Source organism: Haemorhous mexicanus, chromosome Z (genome assembly GCF_027477595.1).
Source record: "Haemorhous mexicanus isolate bHaeMex1 chromosome Z, bHaeMex1.pri, whole genome shotgun sequence".
Lineage (NCBI taxonomy): Eukaryota > Metazoa > Chordata > Aves > Passeriformes > Fringillidae > Haemorhous > Haemorhous mexicanus.
Genome location: NC_082381.1, coordinates 70,397,418 through 70,412,520, shown reverse-complemented (window position 1 = coordinate 70,412,520; position 15,103 = coordinate 70,397,418). Strand labels below are relative to the sequence as shown.

General features: G+C 36.7%; 1 protein-coding gene across 4 annotated transcripts in view; it reads right to left on the bottom strand.

Annotated features, from left to right (window-relative positions):
• Window positions 1-4,372: 4,372 nt before the first annotated feature.
• The window catches only part of ERCC8 (ERCC excision repair 8, CSA ubiquitin ligase complex subunit), a 29,149-nt gene continuing 18,418 nt past the window's right edge, over window positions 4,373-15,103 (bottom strand). For all 4 annotated transcript variants that reach the window (XM_059873584.1, XM_059873586.1, XM_059873585.1 and 1 more), the window contains 3 exons: window positions 12,894-13,091; window positions 6,404-6,490; window positions 4,373-4,723 (listed from right to left, as the gene is read on the bottom strand). In XM_059873584.1, the coding sequence (XP_059729567.1) occupies window positions 4,655-4,723; window positions 6,404-6,490; window positions 12,894-13,091 (354 nt within the window). In that variant the 3' untranslated portion in view covers window positions 4,373-4,654. The remainder of the gene's footprint in view (window positions 4,724-6,403; window positions 6,491-12,893; window positions 13,092-15,103) is intronic.

The following is a 15,103-nucleotide window of genomic DNA, read 5'->3' as shown; positions in this document are numbered from 1 at the left end:
TTTTTTCTAACTAGTTGGAAGGCAAATGGTGATAAAATGAAAATTAGGAACAATGCTGTATGCCTATGCAATTAAAATACTCTTTCATGTGTAAATAAAATGCTTCCTTAATAGCCCCAAATATTTTTTTTTCAGTCTTTTGGGCTCAGTGGAATTTGGCAGGACTGGGCGTGATTAAGCGTTGCCGGCAGGTTGGATGACATTGGTTAGCTGTCATCTGGGCAGAGCCTGTGGGCTGGTGGGTAAGGCTGACTACACACACAGACATGATTAGAAGTGATGAAGATGCAGGGGGTAGTTATGCACCTGCCTGAATTCCTGGCCACTCAGTCATCCCTTCTTATCCTCCATTCCCATTATTTTTATAAAATAGACTAAAAGAAAACAAAAATGGTGGAGGATGGAAGAAGGCATGTCCATTTCATAACTAAGCCTTAACCACACAAAAGGACTTTCTTGATATGTTTTACATACTTTTGTTTATTGGATATTATAACCACTAACTGCTGACCAATAAAGCTAATATACAGCTTTCAAGAATATCTTTCAGGTGTCAAAACTTCAGCACACATCTTGGTGGCTAAGTATGAGACTAACTGCATAACAATAGCACGTAGCAGCCAATACTCAAGCTTTTTCTTTAAGGACTACTTTAACCATGCTAAAAAAACCTCTGTTTGCACAGATGTTGTTGTTTAACTGCTGTGCCAATAATGTGACTAGGTACTGCAAACTTTACTAAGCTAGCAGTAAGTTTACCCGTTCACTATGGCAGATGCTAGGCCAATGCGCACTAAGAGTCTACAGTTCTCAACTATGTGAACCAGACCCTTGCCTCTGTGTAAAAATGAGGTAGGACCAAAAACAAGAACTATCCTCCAGTGGTGCCAAAGCAGTGGTATTTCAAGTACTTTTATATCACCTGTGCATAGATATATGTGTATGTATACATTCAATGTAGGATAAGAACTATAATACAAGTATCAAAAAAAAGGGAAGAAAAACATAACAACCAATCCCATTGGCAAATCTGAGATTTTTTCAGGTTTACTGTGATGGGGTTCTTAAATTTTGGTCCTAAGCTGACACAGGAAATTCTTAATTAAAAAAAAACCCCAGATGTCTTGTGAGAAGCCTAGCCTGACAAGAAACCCAAACAATGCAAAAAAAGATAGCAAAGAAATCCCTAAGTTTCAAGATTTGTCAGTCTGTGTGCAAGAGCTAGTACACTAGGCACAGAAAAAATGGCAAAGACAGGTAAGCATATGGTGTTAACTTGTTATTCCCTCTACTGGAGAGATAGTTATACAGAAATTCTCATGTGCTAATGCTTTCTTTCAGATCTGTGTTCAGAAGAAAAAAGGAACAAGGTTTTTCTTGGCAGTCTTAATATCAGGTACTTCAACATCATAACCTAGGCATAAATAATCAGAGTTCTATCTTACTGCCTCCACAGAACTCAACTTCCACTTAAGCTGAAGGAGACTTGTCTTAGGCTCTTTGTATTTCTTCAGTTGGACTAGCTCAGTCTGGCTCCACCTTCATTGTTTCCTTAGGCTGGAAGGAAAAGAAAACTCTTTGATCTCTTGTATGAACAAACAAATTCTTCTCCATCTTTTGACACTTACTGTATCAAGTTCAAATAAAAATCTCTGTCTTGGCAGACAAAGAAAGTCTTCTAAGCAATATTCAATTCCCAGAACAGCCTGAAGAGATTAAATTCTCTAGAATCTAAGATTAGATTCTCTATGTTCTCTGATACAGTATGACCAAATCCCAGTACCACTAATGAGATAAGAATGCAGTTCATTGCAGCCTAAGCTCTCTCCTTAAACTCTTAACTTTTACTGTTCTTAACAGCAAGAGTTGACTCTCAAGTGAACAATTTTATTTACAGAGCACCCATTTTGACACCTGACTGGACTTTTAGATGTGTTTTTTTTCTGACCGATGGGTAAGGATGAGAAGTGTGATTAAGTCTATACCACTCTACTTGTTCAACTTTGGTTTCTGAAAGAGTTTTGATACTATTAAAATACATGCCATAAGCATATAAGCAGAAAGGCATAAACAAAGGGGAAAACTCAGATTTAATTTTAACATTTAACTTACACACAAGAAAGATATTGCAGCTGCAACAGATATTGTTGGCTTAGTACCTAGTTCTGGGCAGTGAAAAATCATATACAGTATACTACACTGCTCTTTAAAATTTTTCATTTTGAAGACACCAACACTCAGTAATTAAGTACAGTTGCCATAGGAATCCAGAAGATATAAAACACAATATTGTTCTAAAAAAAAAGCTTTAAAAAAACTTAACTACAGAAAGAAGTAGTGAAGAAAATAATAGCAAAATTGCCATTCTTCAAAGCAGAATTTTCACAGAAATTGGTGTTTGAGATGCTGGCTAGTACCAAGAGGTTTTAAAATTGGAAAATAAACACTGTGTGTCAGCAACTGCCATTATGTGGAAGGCTTGCAGATGTAGAATGTGTCTGGACTCTTGCCCACATGAGAGACAGGTGTTTCTCATTTACCTCATCAGAAAACACCTCTCCTCCAGCAGATCTCCTCCAGCAGAGGACAATAGTCAAGAAGGAGAATAATACCATCAACAACTGATATCAGAAGAGGATTTGGAAGGACTCCTATGAAGAAGATATTAGATGCCAGGTGCAAGAAGCCCCCAAGGCAACTCATTTCTATTTTCAACTGTTTGAGAACTAAACCCAAAGTCATCTGAGTAAGAAGATACTTGGACAAATAATTCACAGCCCACCTCTTCTTGAGCTGAATCCTTCATTCATGGTGCAACTTAGGCAAAAATGGATGTTTAACAGTTTATTCAGCAATAGTGCATCAAATCCCTCTCCCAATGTGATCTGAGAAATGCCCCTTAGGAACAGCACCCAGACTGAGCCTCTCTTGACTTACCAGTAAAAACACTGTCTGCTCCCAGGAATTTCTGATGTCTAATGAGCTCCTGTGTTTTAATGAACAGCCCTGGACACTTTTTTTGCCTGAATAAGAACCCAAGTGCGATAATGTTTTCTTCTCTCACATTCAAGGAAAGTTTCCAGCCCAAAGTGTGGCCAGGATGGAACACTGTTATGACCAAAGGCCCTCTCTTGCAGCCCTACAAACAGTGCTCCAAAGTGAGACTCTGAGCTCTCCTGGAACAGCAGCTGTGACCAGCAAAGCCCCTGTGAGAGGGGCCTCTAAGAGCCAGGGAACTCCCAAGTTTGCTGTATTTGGAGGATCCCTGAACAGTGATACCCCGACCCCTTGAGGCTCCACCCTTCACAAAGGTGTCTGAAGTGGGTATTTCACTACTTTGAGGGGAATTTTTCACCTTGTACAGGGTCTTTGTGTCTGTGTGCATGCAAGAGTGCATATTCTGTACCAAGTGCACAAGAAATGCCGCTCTCCTACATTCTCTAAGTACTTCAGATTTGTAAGTTAGGTCTGTAAGTTACTGCTGTGATATAGCAAATCCCATAAGAATCCTTTGCTAAATCATTTAACTTCGATTATAAGTTATGTGGCATAGTTTTTGGTTTATTTTGGACGGATTGATTGAGTCTGGGCTTTCGTTTGCTTTTCCTCACTGTGCCCTTAGGAGTGAACCTTGCAACGAACCTTGTCCTGCTGTTGCTTTTTCACTGGACCTGTTTTTACCGATACTTTTGCTGGTGATGCTTTAAGCAATCTGAAAACATTCTTTAGTGACAGAGACTACATTATATCTGAAGCACAAACTAGTGACTGAGATGAGACAATAACGCCACAAAACTCTTCCCTTTCAAAACAGAGCAGGCATTAGGACCACAAAATGTTTTAGATGAAAATAATTTGGAAGGATTAAATTGAATATTTTTAATTTGAAATTATATAAAATTCTCTGCCTTGTATTGTACCTCAACCCTGTTTCTGTCCAGGCATCCATGTTTGCTAAAGATGTGTGATTCGTACATAGAAGACTGATCTTAAAAACCTGCTAACAGGAGCAACAAAAACTAAACTAGTTTCTTTTCTTAGCTTTCTGGGGCAGATTCAGATATTAGATGATAGAGTCACCATATAAATACTTGAATAGAGGATCCCTGCTATACCTCTTTCAGAAGTGAATACTGCATTTATGGAAAAACATGCAAAACTGAAAATTCAAGAACAGGCACAAACACCTGTTGACTCCCACAGCACATAAGCACTTGGAAATGGATACAATCTGCTCCTTCAAGACATTGATAAAAGTAAGTTGGAAGTATTTCTGAGCTATCCCTCTTTCATGGAAAATCCTCTGTATCATGTGTCTTGGAAATGAATGGGTTATCTCCTCGTGTACTAAAGATAACAGAAGCAATGTAAATTTGACTGGTCCCAAGGGCTTTTATTTTTTCTTTATCAGCTGTTCAACACTGAACAAAATATACCAATGTGTAAGTACAAAAGTCAGCAAGTATGAAAAAGTAATCCTTTGGATTTAACTTTACAGCGACAAAGAAACACAGAGAACAGTGGAAACTTATTTCTGAAAGACCTTGCTCTAACAGAACTGTACCTAAAATCCAGTTGTGATAAATCCAACAATGTCCAATTTCTGTAAAAGCAGTGCCTGAATGTCAATTTTATATCAGCTCATAATTTAAATTCAGCCTTCATCATCACTGCTGCTCCATGCGTCTTCATATGCTGGATTTACATGATGTTGAGGCAGAGACTAGGGAAAATAAAAATTTGCAGTGTTTTACTTAATTAAAAATACTACAATCAAATAAGGGCAAAGCTAAATGCACTTTTTAAATGACTACATGAAGACAAACTATTCTATCTCTCATCAGTACGGGATTGTTTTTAACTACTTTTTTAGACATTCTACTGATTTGAGACATGATAAATTATGAAAAGAAACAGTACTGTATTTAATTTCAATTTCAGCATAAAATATGTGGAGGACTGACTGGAAGTATTACAAATATTTGGTACAAAATGTAACAAATGTTATAACTGTGTTTATTGCATGCCTCTGCTTTAATTTAGCTCACAATATCCTCAGCCCATCATAACTTAGTATTACAGTTTCAGGAAGCAGCCCTGGCCTCTAACCACATCCAAGAAATATTTCACCTCAGCCCCAATAGGGTCCAACTAAAGGGTTTGTGTAGCTATGCAGTTCACTGAATCACAGTGACTTAAGGTAAAATATTTTTCTTGTTTACTTCTATTCTGGGTTCAGATTCTGGTCATACAAGCACTCAAATGCCTATTCTAGCGCCTAAGAGGAAACATAAATTAATGGCCTGTGGACAGCAAAACAGCTTCTTACAGAGAAATCTCATCTACAGGGCTCATCTACAGCATTTGCAGATGAGCAAATGCTGTAGATAAGCAGCTGTAGCTTAACAGATTTCAAAACAATGGCATATATTACATACTGCCACTGTGTCAAACTTAAAGGAGCAGTTCTAATCAGAGATAAATACATAATCTTGTTGCTGTGGGTTTTTGTTTCTCAGACTAAGAAAAATCCAATTTCTTCACATCAAAATTTTCAAGGCAAAAATGTTAATTTCAGGTCAACATAATTTAGGTTTGGGGTATCAAACCTTCGGAACTATATTTTTCTTCTCTGCTTAAGTGCAGGATAGTTTTGAAATACAAAAACTTACAAATAGCAAATGTAACAATTTTATGCTTCTTATAATTTCTCCATCAAAAATGGAATGATGCTGAAATTTTAAAAACTGGACTTCTCACATACTATGGCCCAAAACATTAATACATCCTCATTTTTCAACATCAGTACAAAACGTTTGCCAGACTCTGATCTTGTGAATGGTTTCAGTTCCTTAAAATATAGACTTTTTGGCACCCAGGCTGTTCACTGAAATATTTCTTGTCTGAGAGAGAGAAAATACTCTAATGGAAAACAGTCTTACATATGATCTTCCCTGTAATCACCCTGATTTTCACATAAAAAAATATATGTGTATGAAGTGTGGTGTCCCGAAACTTACTGCTTAATACACAGTATATTCTTAAACAATTTAAAATACAATCTAGCACCGCAACAATTCCAAAACAGGATAAACCGCAGAAAGCAGTTTGGAAATTAAAGAAGCAGAATTTGAAAGACCTACAGTGAAATGACATGAACTACTCTTAACTAAGTAGGAAGCTAGCAGCCTGCAAAAGATTTTACTACACTGCAAGAGAAAATGTCTTCTCAAAACCCTACAAGAATCAAAAGATTGCACAGAAATAATAGGCATTTCTCCTCTTAATGACAAATTGTTAAAAAAGTTGGTGGTGAATCACATACTTCATAATGACTTTCCACACAACCTGCCCAAGTATAACAGCCATAAAAAAGTACAGTTCAAACTCAAAAATTCACTACCTTTTCAGAAATATCATCAGAAACTGGCTCTCGTGGAGCTGGTATCCATGCGAGGATATTGCAGTCTTTGCTACCAGTATAAAGTTCCTGTAAAAAAACAAACAAAAGTTACTTTCACAAAAATTTACTGAATAGTGACATAGATACCATACTGGGCAGAAAAAAAGGTAGTGAATATTATTTAAAAATAAAGACAATAGTCAATTTCTAATATATGTTATAAATCTGGATAAGTAGTATTTTAAATAATATGTGAAAACAAAATTGATATGTTTTTATATTTTTTTCCAGATTGCTCACCAAAACAGCAAAACCACATTAAAATGAACTGTGTTGCTTAAATATATTTTTCTCCTTCCCTCTCTCTTTTCTCCTGAAAACACATCTATTTTAACAGTTAGGCACCTTAAAAGATTGTTTATGGACCAGTAAAAAAACCTGAAAAACCATACAAACAAAAAAAAAAGACAAATATTTTATTATAATTAAAAACCAGGAACAAACTCAGAAGAATCAAGAATCTAGTAATTCACATCAGAAAAGAGAATATGTATGGAACAAAAAAGTATTTAGCAAATGTAGTTTCAGTATGCCTAGGAAAGGAAAAGAAAAAATAGAGTACAATATGAGGCTTGTACCCTGTTGGGAAGGAATACATCAGAAAGACTAATTGATTACTTTTAATATAAATAACTCTTATTAGTTATGGTAATGACTAAGGACTGAGATCCCATTGCACAAGGCGCCCTGCAACACATGGCAACAAATAGTCCTTACATCAAATAGCTGTAAGTCAAATATATCTTAATTTTCTTACTGTTCTGTACTAAAGAACAGTTCTGTAGTTCTGTCCTAAGGGAAACACAGACCTCTCTGTCACTCTAAGATGAGAAAATTTTGCTGGTGAGAAATACTAATACCATCTTTGCAGTAAATTTTGCAAACCTGTAACACTTGCATTTTCAAACGTGCTACTTAAATTAACAGGTATGAAGATATTCTCATATGCCTTCAATACTGAATTACATTCCTGCTTATTATATGTTATGTTTGACAACACTTGAATATTGTCATGTACTTAAACTGCCTGAGTGAGACATGTGGGTTTTTTTTTCAGGCTGAAGCATGAAGTATGAAATCCTTTCTTTAAGCATGCTGGTTTTTACACTTAAACTAGCCAACTCTCTGCATATGTGCATGTTATGAGTATGTTGATTCAATGTAAGCTCAATATATTATCACAGGTCTGTCTTTGCAGGAAGTTTCCTATATAATTTATATATAATTAGAACTGCATGACTTCTGTTGACATTTGGTGCAGAAACTTAATGCTCAATTCCTATAAACATTTATGTGGGCTAATCTTATTCAAGTGAGCTGCCACACTTTTCAAAAGCTGGTACTATGCATGAAATTGTTCACGCATAAAAAATATTCAAGATCAGCGTTTACAATGTTGAGATAACCATCCTACTTACCTTGCTTAAAAGAAAATATGGTACACCAAAGTATAGGTCAAATTCTACTTTAGTCTGTCAGCAATACTCGACTTGGGCCTTCTGTCTTTGATAGAATATAGAATATCACTAAGAACTTTGAAAGATCTTTCTATACCAAAATATCTCTTAATGAGCAATGTCACAGTGACATCCGCATACTTCCATTTTAATCCTTCTTACCACTTGTCTCACTTTCTGATCCTGGTATGGCAAGATCTTCAGCTAATAGCCACTGCATTAAGCAATACTTGCAATTAACTATTACTACCTGAACTGGTGACTCACACCGTAAGTCAGTCAAAAGAAGATCTAGTGACCTCTATGTAGAATTATGTTATAATACAAGACAGACACTAATATTACACTACAAACAAAATCTATGCATGTTTATAGTACAATATACGGAAAGACTGCAAATAAAACATAATTTAACTTTCAGTTAACTTTATGTAACAGCCTACTACTGGACTTGCCAAATACCTTTGCCGATGTCACTAGCATTTCTTGAACAGTATAAGCAGCAGTATGATTTAAACAAAAATTGCTTCCTGTTGTATACTACTATTTTACATGTTATTAATGTATGATGATTTACACTATTTCTTTTTCTGAAAGGTAAACTTAGGCCTTGTTTGTTTATTTAAATAATTCTAAGCAGGATACTATGGCACACTGGTATCTAGTGTATTAGATCCAACTGTAAACATCATCTAAGATATTGCACAACGAAGATTTTCTCTTCCACACCACCCTTGAAATTACTGACCTCCTATTAAATTAATGCTTCTTATTAAAGGGCCAAATTCTGCAGTTCTTATTACTCAAGCAGTCTAACATCTTATTAACTTTACAGAGATATTTTCGAAAGAACAGTACAAGCAAACAATAATATAGTGGATTTTATGGATCAGAAAAGGCATATATACAAACATTAACTAAAGCTCATAACGCTCTCTGGAGACAGCTCCATACTGTACCTCAAACATAAAACGTATTTCACACAAACATGCTAATTAATTTGGATAAGAACAGATAAGGACTAGTATAATTGAATTTCAAATAGCTAGCTGCCTGGTTATCAGTGATCACATTTAATTATATGGTTCCAAGACACTTCTCAGCTCAAATGCATAATTGGTGCAAAGTTTAAGTTTCTTCTTAGAGCCTATTCTAGTTATGAGGTGAAACAAAGATAGCAATTAAAATACAGTTAATGAGCAGAAAGAACACGAGGGACTGATAGCAATCAATACTAATAAGGAATTCTGAACACAGTAAAAAAATAGTGAGAAAAATCTAAGGACCAAATCTGAGGATGGGTAGGACACAAATCAGTCACCTGGGTTAAAGACAGCAGGAAAAGTTCATAAGACTGTTAATATGAACAACACTTAACAATGACAGAGAATACTAGATGGAAATGGCCAAAACTACAGAAAAGATATAGATCTTGTTTCTCATGAAGACAGGGTACTAAAGTCCAATTAAGTGCTAACAAGTAACAGAAAAGTTACAAAGCCACTGCTACACTTTTCACCACTGTATACACAGCTTACATCAGTGAGACTTAGAAGAATCATCAAGGAAAACTTCCAACTTGCTTAATTATGTTTTGATATGCATTTAAAAATTCCAGAGCTGAAAGTGAGTTGATATGCCATTCAGAAACTAAAAATAGGCAGAATAATATAGACAAGAATGAACTGACATTTTTTTTAATCCTAAACATGACAATGGAAAAGATTATTAAATTATTAGGTTACTGTAGAGTTAAAATATAGATATATAAACACTAACAGGATTTGCAATAGAGCATGTTTTGTTAAGCAAAAGTGATTTTACTTAAAACTAGTAACAAAATACAAATGTACAGTTGTGAATAACTTTGCAGCATGTTGATTTAATAATACTTGAGAGTAAAATAGAAGAGGTGACTATAAATTTTACAAGCAATATTACAGTCTCAGGAAACAAATTTTACTGGTAAAATTGTAACTTCTATTGTAATTACATGACGACTGATGAATGCACTTAATTGTGTCAAGATAGAATAAGATACTTGGACGTACATATATGAACACAGTGAAAATAACAGTAGCACTACCTTTGGTGTTGACATCCTGATGAGGGTGTCTGGATTTGGCATGGCCTGGATTATTAGTAGCGGGGGAGGGCCACAGGGGTAGCTTCTGTGAGAAGCACCTAGAAGCTTCAGCCATGTCCAACAGAGCCAATCTCTGATGGCTCTGAAGATGGACATGCTGCTGGCCCAATGAGAAAGTTGGTAACGCCTCTGTGACAACATTTAGGAAGAACATCAAAACAGCACACATGCATTTTCCCTGGTGTGGTGAGGCACCATGGATGCCACCATCTTGGTGTGACCCGTGGCTTCCCCTTGCCTGGCCCCTGCCCCTAGCCAGCCGTGCTGTGGGCAAAGAGCGCAGGGGCGGCAGTGGCTTCCCCTTCCTGGCACCCTGCAGGAGGTGAGATGTTAAACAGCACCAGCGCCACGGCAGCCGCCACTGTTCACATGGTGGTGCACGGTCACATGGCTGAAGGCAAAAACACGGTGAACAACTCCCCAGCACGGAACCTAGATGAGATCAACTTCTCAGCACTGCGGCATCTGCAGGAATCTTTGAATTAGTGGAACTTGTTTGCAATGGTACCTAGGAGCAGCAGTTTTTCTTCTAGATAGAGGAGGAGGTGAGGATATGTGAGGGAAAAGAACATGGCAGCACCAAGGTCAGTGGAGAAGGAGGGGGAGGAGGTGCTCCAAATGTCAGAGCCAAGATTCCTCTGCAAGCCATGGTGAGGACCATGGTGAAACAGGCTATCCCCCTGTAATGCATGAAGTCCACAGGGAATGCAGAGATCCACCTGTAGCCTGAGGGAAAAGTGCTCATGCTGGAGTGGGTGGATACCAGAGAAAGCTGTGATCTAGTGGGAGTGTCATCCAGGAAAAAAAGGGCCCCTGCTTCCAGAAACAGGGGGCCCTTGCTTCCAAAGCAGAGCAACCTACCCTTACAGGACTGCATCCCGTGGACGAGCGACCCACACCAGACCAGTTTTTAGGAAGACTGCTTGCCTGTGGGAGGGACCTCACGGCATGGCAGAGAAAAGACTCCTCTTCCTGAGTGAACAGAGGATGAACTGACCAAACCCCCAAGACCTGCCTCCCTGCATTGTCGGTGGGAAGGGGGGAAGGGGTGAGGGGAAAAAAGGTGTTTTAAAGGCTTATTTTACTTCTCATTATCCTCCTATGACTCTGTTAATAATAAATTTACTTTATACCTTTAAATTTGAACCTGTTTTGCCCTTAGAATGTTTTTTTCCCAATCCTTACCTCAACTTATGAGCCCTTCATTAATTCTTTTTTTCTCTCTCCTCTGCCCAACTGTAGCAGGAGAGGGTAAGCAAATGACTCTGGTGGGTGCCTGGTATTAAGCCAGGGCCAAACAATAACATATAGCAATGTTGTTTCTCAGACTAACTATTTAATATAACTGAAAGCACAGCATTTACAAAAAAAGAAAATCCAGTCACACTTCTACAGTATAGAACTGAACTCTGGAAAAGGGTGTTTCTGAAAGAGAATCAGGAGTCACATCAGATAAGCAAATGAAGTTGTTGACATAACAAACTTCTAGATACAGTGACTGATGTAGCTCTTGTGTGCATATGCACACAAGAGTGATCCTTTACCATGGATCTTAAATGCCAACATAGAGACACCACATGTAAAACAAGTAAAACACGTTTTACAGAGAGACCTAATAAGCCTCACCTCTTCAGTTTATCAAAAAGAACACCAGAGATAACTTTATATAAACATACTAGAAGTTTTGTTGGGAAACTATTCTTGAAAAGACAAAAAGCTTTTCAAGAACATTCTGGAAAAGATGCGCTTTAGCCCCAATGTGAGTATTGCAGTCGATGTATCTCACTGACTATTCATATCAGCTGCCTTCCAGATCCAGCAAGGCTTATTAGCTTGAGGTCTACTGTGTGTCCATGTTTCAGTGAAGTCTGTCTCAGTGATACAGTCTCAGTGATTCAATCAAAGCTACCGGACACAAACAGAAGCTACCAGAGTCACTTCTATTATGAGAGATCATGAAAAGGTATCTACAGACCCCTTCTGCCTCAAATATTTTAGCCTAATACTTAGAAACAGCAGGCAAGGAAGGCAGAGCTGGGACATGAAGTTCAATCCTTAATACAGGAGGGCAACTATGTAATGGCCTGAAAATCCATACTATCATCCATTCTGCTCTTAGCACAATATATGCCATATGAACAATCTGTTCTAAAATACCTCATAACAAATTAACTTTTGTTATCCTTAACTCTTTTATTACAAGAGAAAAATATACCAGAGGGGGATAGGGATAGGAAAAGAGAAAAAGGCAGAGAAGAAGAAAAAAAACCCATCTGTCAGTACCACGAGTCCCTGTAATGCTATGGTATTTCTCAGTAAAAATGTTCTCTGATTAACTGAAGAAACTCACAATGTTGTCAGCACTTTATCCAAAGTGTAACCACAGGCGTTTGAGCAAGAGCACCTTAGCAAAGTATTTGAGAGCTTTCTCAGTACTCACTGCAGTACTAAGGCACTTGACATTCTTTCTTAAAGTGATTAGTCTCAGGTATCTCTGAGAAAGACAACTCCTCTTTAGTTTTACAGAAAACAAAAGCCTTCACACATATGCTTTATTAATGATTACAAAAGCCAAAAAATTATTAAAGGTATCTTGAAAAGCTACATATGTGAGACAAAACAAGCAGTGGAAGGAACCTAATCCAGAAAATGTCATCCCAAAAATTAGATTAAACTTTTCCTGGATGACACATAAGCCACAGTACTCCTTCTTATGATCTTTGATTAAAGCATATCCCTGAAAAGTGAATGCTTTTGTAGTGCAAATGGTATGTCAATCTGCATAAATATTCCTGCTTGTCTGGAATACTGCTTGTATTTGACTTACCTGAAAATGAGGCTGAAATACACAGCAGTTGACAGTACTATAATGCCCTCTAAGCATAGTTATCAGTTCTCCTGTGAAAACTGTATAAACAGCAATGGTACTTCCATATGGAACAAAGGCAAACTCTGGATTACAGCCACAAGAGATGGCAAATTTGAGTCCTTTCCTACTTTCATTACAGACTTTCCCATAGTTCACCTGCAAAATGAAAGATCACATAGATTACATAGTCAGCTATTAAGTAAAACACCAGGAAATTATATTAGAAGGTCAATTTTACTTCATGTTTAGTACTCAAAAAAATTAATTTTGGGTTATGTTAATATATCTCTTGATATTTCAAAGTACAGATGTCTATCAAAAGAATCATTTTTATGTTCAATAAAGTTTATTCTTCTTAATATCAAGAAAGAAAGAAAGAAAGAAAGAAAGAAAGAAAGAAAGAAAGAAAGAAGGATGCCTGAAAATTTGCAACTCCACACTAAGAAATAGGATTTGCACCAGGCTGTTGCACGCCAGATCCGCATCAAGCACCTGAACCCTCACTGAAATTTGACATGGTTCAGGAATTACCACCTGTTGTGGTTTAGAAATGGTATTTTCAATTCAGTACACTCACTCTCCTGCCTCAGATTCAAAGCACAAAAGGCAGAGATCATGGGTTGAGACAAAGAACAATTTACTGGAAATAGCAAAAAAAAAAAAAAAAAAAAAAAAAAAAAAAGCCAGAGCAACAATATTAGTAACAAAAGGTATGAAAAGGTATGAGACACTGAAATTATTTACAAGTTCAACAAAAAAGTACTGGACCGTTTTCTCCCATGGTAGCTTTGATGGGAAAAATTTCTAAGACCTTAGTGGAGAGGTGTAAGGGAAGTCTTGCAAATTAAAATACCATAAAAGCATCTTAAGACCTTCACTAATGTCTCAAGTTACAGTTTCATAGAGTTTCAAGCTCTTGACAAGTTTTATACAGATAAAAGTCTCATAAAATACAGAAAGTGAAGTTTGCAAACATGTTTGGAAATATTCCAATTGGCTATATCAGTCTAATTAGGTTCTATCAGACATCAAAAGTATATTTATGAAGATATAGAGGAATATATTCATGGAAACAGTACAGCCGTCCTCTAAACAAATTTAATGAAAACAAAGCATTACAATTTGGACTATTTCTTCATGAAGAAAATATGTTGTGTTAGAATATTTACATTATGAACTTCACAAATTTCTTAGCTTATAGTCAAAAGATTTCACAATTGGAATTGTTTTCTTTCTTAACTCTGGCCTTCAGTTTTAGATGGGGAGATTTAAGATTAACACAGAGAGCTTTGCTAATATTGTACACAACCATGACATTGTTAAAAGAAAATCATATGTATGGCCTGGTTTCTATACCTTTAGAAAGATATAGAAAAGAAATATTAAGGTTAAAAGGATGGGCTAGTCAGGGAAATTAAAGGGCTATGATGTAAACTTGTAATATTTCTACATGCATTTATTTCTTTGCTGATGCCTTAAAATTATTTTAAGCAATACCTCTGGGCAGTGTATGAAAATACAGTACTCTGGAACAACACAACTCTAAACTTTAAAAAGCAAAGCAGGGTCAAGCTATCCCACACCAGATTGGAAAACCGTAAAATAGCCTATGAAACAAGTCAATGAACTAACAGGCACAGAAAAACCAAAAAACCAGTGATCCAGCTGGCAACAGGAGACTGAACAAACTACATTATCTACTTTAGTGGTGGTGATTTGAAGACAGGAAGATGTTTCTGTACGAGGTGCTGAGAACAAACTGGCAAATATGGGTAGGATGGAGAGAAATCTTTTTATTTAAATATCCACATAGAATTATTTTGCTCTGCTCTGAAACTAAGCAGTAGAATCAAAAGATTTCTGAGGTATAGCAAAATTTCTTTCTTTCCTGACAGCAATGACAGACCATAATTACAGCTGACTAAATTTCCATGGACACTGACTTACCTAGTTTGTTCTTTTTTCAAAATAAACAAAGAAATCTATTTTCTTTACTGAAGAGAAAAATAAAACAAGAATCTTCAGCACAAAAAACCCAAAAGCCATTAAAAAGACTGCAATATCAGTAGAGGTTTAACACATTTCCCACCCCTCATTCCTGCTGCTGTGTGATTCCAACACAAATCTGGAAGGATGGATGAATAGATCTTTTTAATACTGTCATGCAA